This window comes from Carcharodon carcharias, chromosome 20, assembly GCF_017639515.1.
Source record: "Carcharodon carcharias isolate sCarCar2 chromosome 20, sCarCar2.pri, whole genome shotgun sequence".
Lineage (NCBI taxonomy): Eukaryota > Metazoa > Chordata > Chondrichthyes > Lamniformes > Lamnidae > Carcharodon > Carcharodon carcharias.
In genome coordinates this window covers 16,018,941-16,030,203 of record NC_054486.1, presented here as the reverse complement: position 1 = coordinate 16,030,203, position 11,263 = coordinate 16,018,941, and the positions used below count along the sequence as shown (strand labels likewise).

The 11,263-nt window shown below is 42.5% G+C and overlaps 1 protein-coding gene across 1 annotated transcript in view; it reads right to left on the bottom strand.

Annotated features, from left to right (window-relative positions):
* Positions 1-1,136: 1,136 nt before the first annotated feature.
* dcaf5 (ddb1 and cul4 associated factor 5) overlaps positions 1,137-11,263 on the bottom strand; it is a 93,300-nt gene continuing 83,173 nt past the window's right edge. Inside the window, exon 9 of the mRNA XM_041214914.1 lies at positions 1,137-3,771. Coding sequence (XP_041070848.1) covers positions 1,897-3,771 — 1,875 coding nt within the window. The 3' untranslated portion in view covers positions 1,137-1,896. The remainder of the gene's footprint in view (positions 3,772-11,263) is intronic.

The following is an 11,263-nucleotide window of genomic DNA, read 5'->3' as shown; positions in this document are numbered from 1 at the left end:
CCTTCATCTAATTCATCTGGAGCACCCTCAACTTTCGTATCTCTACCACTGGCGGCTGTGCCTTCAGCTACCTAGACCCTAAAACTCTGAAATTCCCTCCCTAAACCTCTCCAGCTTTCTTTCTTCCCTGAAGACATTCCTTAATATGCCCCAGTATCGCCTTATGTCTAGATGTCCACTTTTGCTTCATACTGCTCCCATGAAGCACCTTGGGATGTTTTATTACAATACTCTATATAAATACAAATGGTCATTCTCATACATTAATTATACTGGCATTTCTTCTTCCTTTTGTGTCAAATGAGGGATGTCTGTGTTCAGGGCAAATTAGTACCAAGCAAGTACTGCATATGCTGAACTCTGGATAAAGGAACTTTCTATTCTGTCCAAAAGGTGCAGATTACTATGAGTCTTAGACAAACATCTCCTACTGCACCGTTGTGTATTTTTCCATTTTCTACACCAGTAATCCCACTTCCTTTCGAAATGAGATTGTTCATTTAGCATGGCTTTGCACTGAGCCAAGTGTGCCACCCTCATTCAGAATCGAGCTGTTCAATCTCATTTCACTTGTGAGCCTTTTACCACATTTGGGCTGGGATGAACCCCTGGAATGAAAGACACAGAAACAACCCACTGTTACTCATTCCTAAAGGACAATTGCAATGTTAATTTCATACGTTTGCTGTGTTCTGAGACTTAATACTGAAAATATCCTGAGCTCACTTCAGTACTAAAGTCTGTGTGAACTTAGTTCTCTCAGCTATGCACCTGGCAATTGCAGGCTGCCAGTGAAGGAATCTACCGCTATGATGCATAGGCTGCCAAAGAAACCTTTCCACTGAGCCACAAAATGCATCCTATCAACTCAGAAGGGGAGTTGTGGAGGGATTTATTGATAAATCTATGCTACCTGATGGCTCAAAGATAATATCATGGAACTAGGCAAAGGGTTAATCGTTTTCCTTCTTTCCTCTCTCCAAATAAAAGCACATCAAAGTACAAACTCCTCATCTCCATTATGGGGATTGTGGTTCAAATTAACAGTCAAAGATCTGTCTGTGCCTGTGAAACACTGCCTTCTCTGAAGCTGCAGCAGATCAGTGTGGGGGCAGGAATGCAGCAAGACACAAAAGGAATTGAGAATGACCTTGTTTATTTCTCTCATCTGTTAAGGAAAGTGACAGCTGACCATGCACCTACTGTGCAGAAATGTTGTGCTTCAAATAATTCTCATTAAGAAATTAAACACAAAACACAAAACTTTATTCCTGACCACTGCTTAAGTCAAATTCTCTTCTTTATCAACAGATCACCGTGTTCCACGTACACAACCAACATGTTAAACATTTTCCTTAAGAATCAAACTGTCTACCCCTTGCACGAATAAAAAGCTACCATACAAAGGCGGCAATTTAAAATAAGACCAAAAAAAACCCTCAAGAACTATAAAGTGTTAGATTTCAAAAAGTCTTCATCTGTTCTTTTATTATTCCATGGGCTTGAATACTTGGAACATATATAAATCTGCTCACCTTTACCAAGTTGATATGAGGGGAAGCTTTATAATAATTTGTCCGATTTGAGAGGCAAAATGCACCATAAACCCTTGCTTGGCATAATGAATACTTAAACAGAAGAAGTACAAACCCTCTGAGCCAAATTGGATATCTGAATCCGAAGTTAGAATCACTCCAAATAATTTGTATTTTATATACCATTATCATACACATTCTACAAATTTCTGTATTAGCATTTCTTCAATAAATTGACTTATTTACATAATTGTTAACAAAAGCTCTCACTGTTTTACAGGCCAGTGTCTTGTGGAGTTCTAATTAAATGCTTTAATCAGTGACATTCTGAGGCACTGGTGTAGGACAAGTGCAAATCATATCATGTCTTCTGTTTCTTCTCAGTTGGTGCATAGTCCGGATCCAGCTCTTTTCGCAACCTTTTTAACCCTCCAGAAGGCTGGCCAGTCTCTGCTGGTGACAGGGTCCCTTGGCGACAATCAAAAATTTTTTGTAGTGCTATCATTTTCTTAGCACATTCGTAATGTTCATTTATCCCAGATTGGGAACAGTCTTCCTTGTGGTGCAATGAGGCTACCTGTACATAGCTACCAGCTTCTGACTTGGAGGCCACTGCTGAATCCCCCTGCTCTGAGCAAGTCTGTTCACAGTGGCCTGCACACTGCCTATCAAAAAGGCCATTACTGCAGGAAGTATCTGAACACCTTTCATCTACGTCACAAGTCCTGGTTTTGGATTTATCAATGTGGTCAGAATTACTTCTTGCTCCAGGTAGATGTAATTCTGCAAATGGGATTGTTGGAGATAATGTGGATTTAATAAATTCCTGACCAGATTCTTCTCTGGCCATCTGCTGTACAGTTTGTGTATTCACACATTCCAACACCTCTGTGTGACTACACAGCTCTTGTGCCTGGCTGACAAATGATTGACACTGGTTAGCTAAGTTACTGTTGTTTCCTACACAGACTGATTTGCCATTAACCTTTTTGGCCTCATAACAATGCTCAGCACAGCCACTGGGGGCATCTTCAACAGCACATCCCTGCTCTCCAGAAGTCGCTTCCTTCACGGATGTCACAGTACTGCAGTCATGACCAAGCAAGACTGAATGCTTGCTCTTTGCCTGTGTGTGTGCATACTCCGCTGAGCTGCTACTTTCGCCATTGTGTTCATCGAAACATCTTTCCTCTCTAAATCTATGAGATGCCACTGCACCTTTTCTGGCGGTGTCACTTTCTTGTGCTAAAGTATTTAATGAACTGCCTCTCTCACTTGTGTCCGGCACATCTGCCAGAGGCAAAAATGTCATGGTGCCTCCTTTTGATTTCAATTGTGACTTGAAGGTATTTTGGATTTTACTGTAGGCTTTATAAACCTTTCTGACCTCAGACTCACTGTCTGAGTAAGGAGATATTCTTCCTCTACTATTATCAAATTCAGTACTGCTTCTTTCTGGTGAAGATGAAGCTGATGAATTGTCAGCGTCGTGTACTTGAGAATAGTTGACACTATCCTCAGCACTACACTGTTTTACTTTTTTGAATTGTGAAGTACCCCTTTTTTCCCTACGGAGTTTTTGCTTGGCTCTTGCAGCATTTCTTTGGCGCATAGATGCACGGCGCCTACCATTACTGCTGGAACTACTGGAATCATTCACCTCTGGGCTTGGGGATCGAGGCCTCTTCACAGGATCGGCATCCGAGTCAGTATTTACTTGTTGATAGCTGTTTTCTGAGGAATCAGAGTCATTTGAAAGAGTTCGAAGCCGCTCATCCTGGTAGCGCCTCAGGGCGGACAACCTCTGTCGACGAGACTGTAGGTCTTCCCTAGTTGCAGAAGTATTGGGCAGCTTCTGTCGGTCCAGTGTGTAGGTCGCCTCATCTGAATCGTCACCCTGCTGGGGTGACAGTGGTAATGAAGCAGAAGATTCAGTATCACTGTATCCTGATCGTTCACTAGCCCCTGCATGAAGCTGAAGAATTGTACTCTCATTCAGGTCACTGTCAGAGTCAGAACTCCAGCCCTCAATCTCACGCCTTACAAGGGAATCGAAGAAAGCCATCATTCTTGGATCTTCCTGAACTGACTGGTTAGCATAATCATGCGACAGACCACTCCCACTATTCAAGACCAGGCTGATGTACTCTTCATGAGTATAAAGATTGCGGGTGTCATCTTCCACTGCTCCTTCTAAGTCTCCAGCACAATTTGGTTGTAGGTATGGACTCCAAACCTGTATTTAGAAAGCACAAAAACATTTAGTGCCTACAGTCAGTTTTCCTGCAAGGTTTCTTTAACAACTGGACTAACGTATAAAAACATAAATCAAGCAATTATTTTCAGATTTTGTAATTTTATGCACTGTCAAAACTTATAGCTTTCACATAGCCTCATCAAACAAATATGAATAATCCTTGCAGAATTTGACTGAAGGTGGATAAATTTTAAGCTTAACTTTAAAAATAAATTTTGCATTTCTATTGTAATAGACTAGGTCATATCAGGGAGCCACATAAAAGAATATATCTTCTGATGAAATTGTTGATTAAAATTAAACTGGAGGTCTTTTCTAATAGTGCTCAGCTTTGTCACAATCTTGCTGAAGCACTTCAACAATACCAACATCAGCACAAATTTGCTTTTAAACTTATGCTTTTAACATAAACACAGCCAAGGCCCTATGACAATAAGAATATTTTAGGGGACCAATGCTGAGCCTTGGAGGGAGAGGTTAAAAGGGTTGGTTGAAGGTTTGTTTCAAAACATGGGCTTAAAGAAGCTTTTTTATAAAAAAAGGTGGAGACAGAAGTGGAGGAATTTCAATGAGTAGAGGCAGCTGAAGATTTCCACTAACGGTGGGGTGAAAGGGTTGACAAAGGGCCAGAGCCAGAGGATTAAAGATTAAAAGAGGGAACTAATGCTAAAGGAAGTTGCCATGGTGTTATGGAACAAAACAGGAAAGATTTAAAGATGATTTTTGAATTAATGCAATGGCAGGGAACACAGGCTTGTGAGAATCAGAAGGTGCATTCGCGAAACTTAAGTGATACTAAGCAGAAAGCCAAGTTTTCTACAAGTAAACTTGATAGAAGAGATGACTGGAATAATCAAATTCAGCAAGGTGCCAAAAATGATAGCTTTTCTAGGCCACATGGCAGCATGGAGGTAGGCTGGGGTTGAAAAAAGGTGGTGAGTATATCTGGGCTAAATCAGCATGAAGGTGAAAGCAGACCCCATGCCATAGATAATGTCACCAAGGTGATAAAGGAGAGGGGCAAGGAGAGATCTGAGAGTGGATTCAGAAGATATTGCAGTGGGAACATGGAGAGACATCATTGCTGGACTGGCTGCCTTCTGATAGGTATGGTTGGAAGCACTCCCGGACAGCCAGTCAGAGCTAGACAACAGAAGATTGAGAGATTGGGAACTATGGAGTGCCAGATGTCAGTAAGTATTTATCTTTTTGTTTTTCAGATGCAGAAATTAACGAAGTATACAAAATAAAGACTTGCATTTATATAGCATTATTCGCAACCTCGGGACATCATAAAGCACTTTACAACCAACAATGTACTTTTGAAGTGTAGTTACTGCTGCAATGTAGGAAACACCGCAACCAATGTGTGCACAGCAAGCTCCCACAAACAGTAATGTGATAAGGACCAGATAAATCGTCATGATGTTGACGGAGGATAAATATTGGCTAGGACACGGGCAATAACTCCCTTGCTCTTTGAAATTGTCCCTTGAGATCTTTTTACGTTAACTCGGAAGAGCAGATGGGCCCTTGATTTAACACCTCATCCAAAAAGCAGTGTCTCTGACAGTGCAGCACTCCCTCAGTACAGAACTGGAGTGTCAGCCTTTATTTTTGTGTTCATGTCTCTGGATCAGGACTGGAACCCACAACCTTTGAACTCAAAGATGACAGTGCTACCTACGAAATCACGGCTGATACCACTTGGCAATAGCAACCAAGAGAAATGTACTGTTGCAAGAGGTATATGTAAAGAAGGTACACACCCATCTTCAAAACAGATATCTGACTCCCCCAAATACAAAACCCACATTGCTACTAAGACAATGGAGAAAGCACAAGTTCCACAATTTTTTTTTAGATTCTCAATGGCTATTACAGTACAATTTCATTGTAGTGGATTTTATTAATACTTTTAACATTTCTAGTTACATATATGGTATATTATGTTTCTGGTTACATAAAGATTTCATGCTGCTGGGTTCTAATGTATGCACAAACTAAAAAATGTAGATTATGCTTTGGAATAGTTATAACAAATAAAGTTACTTTTGAGTAGTGGAATATAGAATCTAAGAATGTAATATTAGTTCGCCTGTAAGTTTATGATCTTTATTGCAAAAAGAAAACTGATTTTGTTTTCATTAAAGTGAGAGATCTTTACTCTAGAGATTGGAGTATCATTTCAGATACTCAATATCTATTGTAATATTACAGTAAGCAATCCCAGGCAAGATATAATAGAACTAGTTGCAGAGTGAAACTCTAACCCAAAATTATTTAGGCCCCAAACTCAAGAACACTTCATTCTACAGTTACAATAAACACACAAAAACAGTTAGATCTTTGCTTTATAAGGCAACTATCAATTACTAGCTCACATCTCCATCAATTCTACCTACAGACAATACCTGGCTTTATCAGCCAGACAACCCAGACTGTTGCTGCCCATGCCATGTTGGTGCAGTCTGAAGACAGGCCAATGAGCTGAGGGCACAGATAGATACATGGCAGCATGATATCATCGCTATAATGGAAACTTGGCTTAATGAGGGGCAAAAATGGCAGCTCAGCATCCCTGCATATAGAGTTTTCAGGCTGGATAGAGAAGGGCATAAAAAAGATGGTGGTGTAGCATTGTTGGTTAAAGAAACAATTGCAGATGTGAGGAGGGACGATATACTAAATGAAGCTTCAAATAAGGCCATATGGGTTGAGCTCAGAAATAAAAAAAGGGTCAGCCACATGGCTAGGAGTGTACTATAGATTCCCAAATAGTGGAATGGGGTTAGAAGTGCAAATATATAGGAACATTTCAGAGTACAAAAACAATAGGATAGTAATAGTTGGGAACTTCAACTACCCTAATATCTTATTGGGATATGAACAGTGTGAAGGGCACAGAGGGCACAAAATTCTTGAATTGCATTCAAGAGAACCTTTTCAGCCAGTACATAACAAGCCCAATGAGAGGGGGCACAATTAGGAAATGAAGGTGGGCAAGTGGATGAAGTAGCAGTGGAGGACCATTTTGGAGACAGTGACCAGAGTGTCAGATTTAGCATCATTGTGGAAAAGGACAAAGATAGAATAGGAGTAAAAGTTCTAAATTGCAGGGAGACAAATTTTACAAAGCTGAGAAGTGAACTGGTGAAAGAAGACTGGATACAGATACTAGAAGGGAAAGGAGTATCACATCAGTGGGAGGAATTCAAAAGCGAGGTTCTCCAGGCAGTGTCCCCACAAAGGAAAAGGTTGGTACTGCCAAATCTAGAGTCCCCTGGTTATCCAGAAGCATACAAGGTAAGATAAAGAGAAAAAGAAAGCTTATGACAGTCACAAAAAACTTAATTATTGTAGAAAGCCTAGAGGAGTGTAAAAAGTACAGGGGATAAGTATAGAAGGAAATTAGGAAAGTATAGAGAACCCAAAGATGTTTTACCAGCTCATCAAGAGAATAACTAAGGGAAGGGTAAGGCCGGTCAGAGATGTACATGGTAATTTGTGCCTCAATGCTGAAGATGTGGGCCAGGTTTTCAAGGTTCTCAATGTGTCTCTGTCTTCACTATGGAGAGGGATGATGCAGACATTCTAGTTAAGGAGGAGGAGTGTGAAATATTAAAAACAATAAGCATAATGAGGGAGGAAATACTGGCGGGACTGGCATCCTTGAAGGTGGATAAATCACCAGGGCCAGATGGATTGTATCCCATGTTGTTAAAGGAAGCCAGGGAAAAAATAGTGGATGCTCTGAGAATCATTTTCCAATCCTCACTAGATATAGGTGAGGTACCAGAGGATTGGAGGTCTGTGAATGTTGTACCAATAATTAAAAGAGGTGCGAGGGATAAGCCAGAAAATTATAGGCCGGTCAATCTGACTTTGGTGGTGGGCAAATTATCGGAATCAATTCTGAGACACAGGGTAAACTGTCACTTAGAAAGGCATGGAGTGATCAGGGATAATCAGCATGGTTTTGTTAGGGGAATATTGCATCATACTAACTTAATAGAATTTTTTGAGGAAGTAACGAGGAGGATTGATGAGAGTAATGCAGTGGATGTTGTCTACATGGATTTTAGTAAGGTATTTGACAAGGTTCCACATGGCAGACTAGCTAAAAAAAAGAGATCCCATGGGATACAGGGAAGGTGGTGAGTTGGCTCCAAATTGGCTGAGTGACAAAAAACAAAAGGGTAATGGTCAATGTGCTTTTGCTAATGGAAAACGGTTTCCAGTGGTGTTCCACAGGGCTCAGTGTTGGGCTCCTTGTTATTTGTCATATATATTAATGATTTGGAGTTCAATGTGGGAGGCGCAACTGGGAAATTTGCAGATGACACAAAAATTGGCCATGTAGTTGATAGTGAAGACGACAGTTGTTGTCTCCAGAGAATGGTTTGGCTGAGTGGGCGGAGAAGTAGCAAATGGAATTCAATCCAGAGGTGTGAGATAATGCATTTGGGAAGGGTAAACAAAGCAAAGCAATATTCAATAAACAGAAGGGCATTGAGAGGGGTGGAAGAAGTGAGAGATCTTGGAGCGCATGTCCATAGGTCCGTAAAGGTGGCAGGACAGGTGGATGAGGTGGTAAAGAAAGCATATGGAATGCTTTCCTTTATTGGATGAAGTATTGAATACAAAAGCAGGGATGTAATGCTGGAACTGTATAAAACGCTGATTAGGCCATAACTGGAATTCCTGTGCAAAGTTCTGGTCACCACGTTACAGGAAGGGCATAATTGCTCTGGAGAAAGTACAGAGGAGGTTTACAAGAATGTTTCCAGGACTGGAAAATTGCAGCTATGAGGAAAGATTGCATAGGCCAGGGTTGTTTTCCTGAGAACAGAGGAGGCTGAGGTGTACAAAATTATGAGCAGCCTTGGTAGTGTAGACAGGAAAAGGCCATTTCCCCTAGCTGTGGGGTCAATTACCAGGGTACATAAATTTATGGCGATTAGTAGAAGGATTAGCAGGGACATGAGGAAAATTGTTTCTTTCAGAGGGTGGTGGGCATCTGGAATTCACTGCCCAAATTGGTCCTTGAGGCTGAAATATTCAACTTATTTAAAAAGTATCTGGATCAGCACCTGCATTGATACAAACCAAGTGCTGGAAAAGTGTGATTAACAATGAGCGGTTCATTTCTTTTTCTCTCTTTTTCGGCCAGCGCAGACACAATGAGTTGAATGGCCTCTTTCTGCACCGTAGCTTTTCTATGGTTCTAAACCTGGAACTGATTGAAGTCATCCTGCAATGGCATCTGCTGTGTTCTTGACCAAACGTCATCAGGCTTCCACCAGCCATGCTGCAGTACCTGGGGTAGTACTATGTCGGAGCACTCAACAAAGATACATAGAGGAAAGGCTCCAAAGAAATGCACAGGATGATTAGTTGACAATTGTAAAAAATGTGGCATGGTTTGATTTATAAATTTGGTTTGGAATGTTTATTTTGAGGTGGCTTTTGTTTCTGCATTGCAGCCAAGCGGACGCTGTGATGGGCAGTAATGGACAGAAGGAAAGGTGGAGGACTGTTGATGAACAGGGAATGGGGGTCACGTTTACTGGGACTGCAGTAAGGAGAGTTGATCACAGATGCCCGGTCAGAAAGGGGCCATGTAGGTTGCCTCATCCTCTTAGCTGGTGGCCATATAGATGGTGGCAAGGACATGCCTCTGTAACGGTGAAGTTATGCAGCATGTGATATTTCATCGCTTGGATCCTGACCCATGCACTTCTGAGCCCTGCAGCAGAAGCATTGTTTAAGCACACCATGGTGCGCATCACGGCTTTGTAGTGCTGCACATGAGTTACAATCAAATATCACAAGCCATATTGTCAAAGGATAGCCCTCATCACCCACAGCCATCTTCTGGCTTCTCGAGGGCTCAAATGCAGATGGTGCAACTGGCTGCTGCCAAATGAAAGCATCATGACTACTGCTGGCATATCAGGCAGTGACCCGAATGATGCCCTGTGTGTAGTCACACACTGGCTGTGCGTCAAGGGAGTTTTGGCTGTGATTGTGCTACAACTCAGTGTTGACATATGACAAACCAATGTGCATAGTCAATGGCACCGTACACCATGTGAAAACCATGTATTATGTAAAAGGTTAAGTGCCTGCTTCTTCTCGGCAAGAAAACAAAACGTGTTCATATCTCTTGGACTATAGTCTAAATACCTCCATTGTACAACAGCGGGTTGTAAATGGGAAGATGTTGCAAATACCACCTGCACCAGCCTGGAAGGAGCCAGATGCATTAAGGTTCACTGCACCAGCTTCACAGTCACTGGCAATGCCGTCGTTCCCTGCAGTTGTGGCTGCAGCAGGTGGCAAATTTCAGTGAGGATGGCATTAATGAAATGCAGAACATACTGTTCCTCATTAAGGTTCAGATAGGAGAATTGAACACCTTGCTGAGAGTTATTCACCTCTCCTCCTCCTTCCAGCAGATTGTCCTGCTCTCTTTCACCTCTGTTCATTCTCCCTGTCACGCTGTGTTGCATGGGGAATGCATTCCCCCACACTCATGCCTGGGATTCCTTGAAGTCAGGACACAGTCCTTCAAGTGCCACATTATTCCCTGCAGACTTAAGCAACTTTAAGCTATTCACCAACATAGCAACAGCTACTAGAAATCAAATCAGCAACTAACCTGAAAACGATTGATGACTCACTAAATAGCATAGGTAGAAGGTGCATCTTCTGCTGAAAGCACATGCGGCCATATGTGAGCTCTAAAGCTGGGATTATTTTAGAGGCAATGGGATTTTCAGCCGCCAGATGGAGCACTGTGTTGCCTCCTTTCAGGAAAGCCCACTGCATCTTGTACCACTCAGGCAGCTGACAGGCCAGCAATGGGCCTCAAGAACCCCAGGGGTAAAAGTCCTGCCCACTGAGAGCTGCCAGCCAATCAGAAGCTAGTAGCTCTATTGAATTGCAGCATCATCAGGACGGTGGTGGCTGCTGCCAGTATGACAACCAGTGAGTAATGGCGGCAAGGGGGTCATAGGGTGGGGGGTTGCAGGGAGTGGGGGACTGGCTGCCAGGGCAGGGGTGTACCTCTCAGTTAACACCTCCCCTCACCCCAATCCACCCACCACCTCTCCTAATGTCGGGTCCATGTATCAGGCACTGCCTTTAAACAACGGAATCCCCTGGGAGCCTGCAGACAACCCCGCACGGGTTCACTTGTCATGCTCCCACATGGCAAGCCCCCCACACCCGCCGCTGGGTTAATACCAGCAGCAGCAGTATGAGGCCTTTAAGTAGGCATTAAGGGCATTAATTGGCAGTGGGATGGAAAGTTATCTACATGCCTTCCTGTCACGGACTTAATCAAGGTGGAAGGAGGAAGGCGGCAAGCTCGCCACCCTCCTGCCTGATTAAATGATCCCTACTACTGAACTTGCCACGAGGGAGGACACAAGATTTTGCCCAAAACGACAGTGGTGTCAAATAC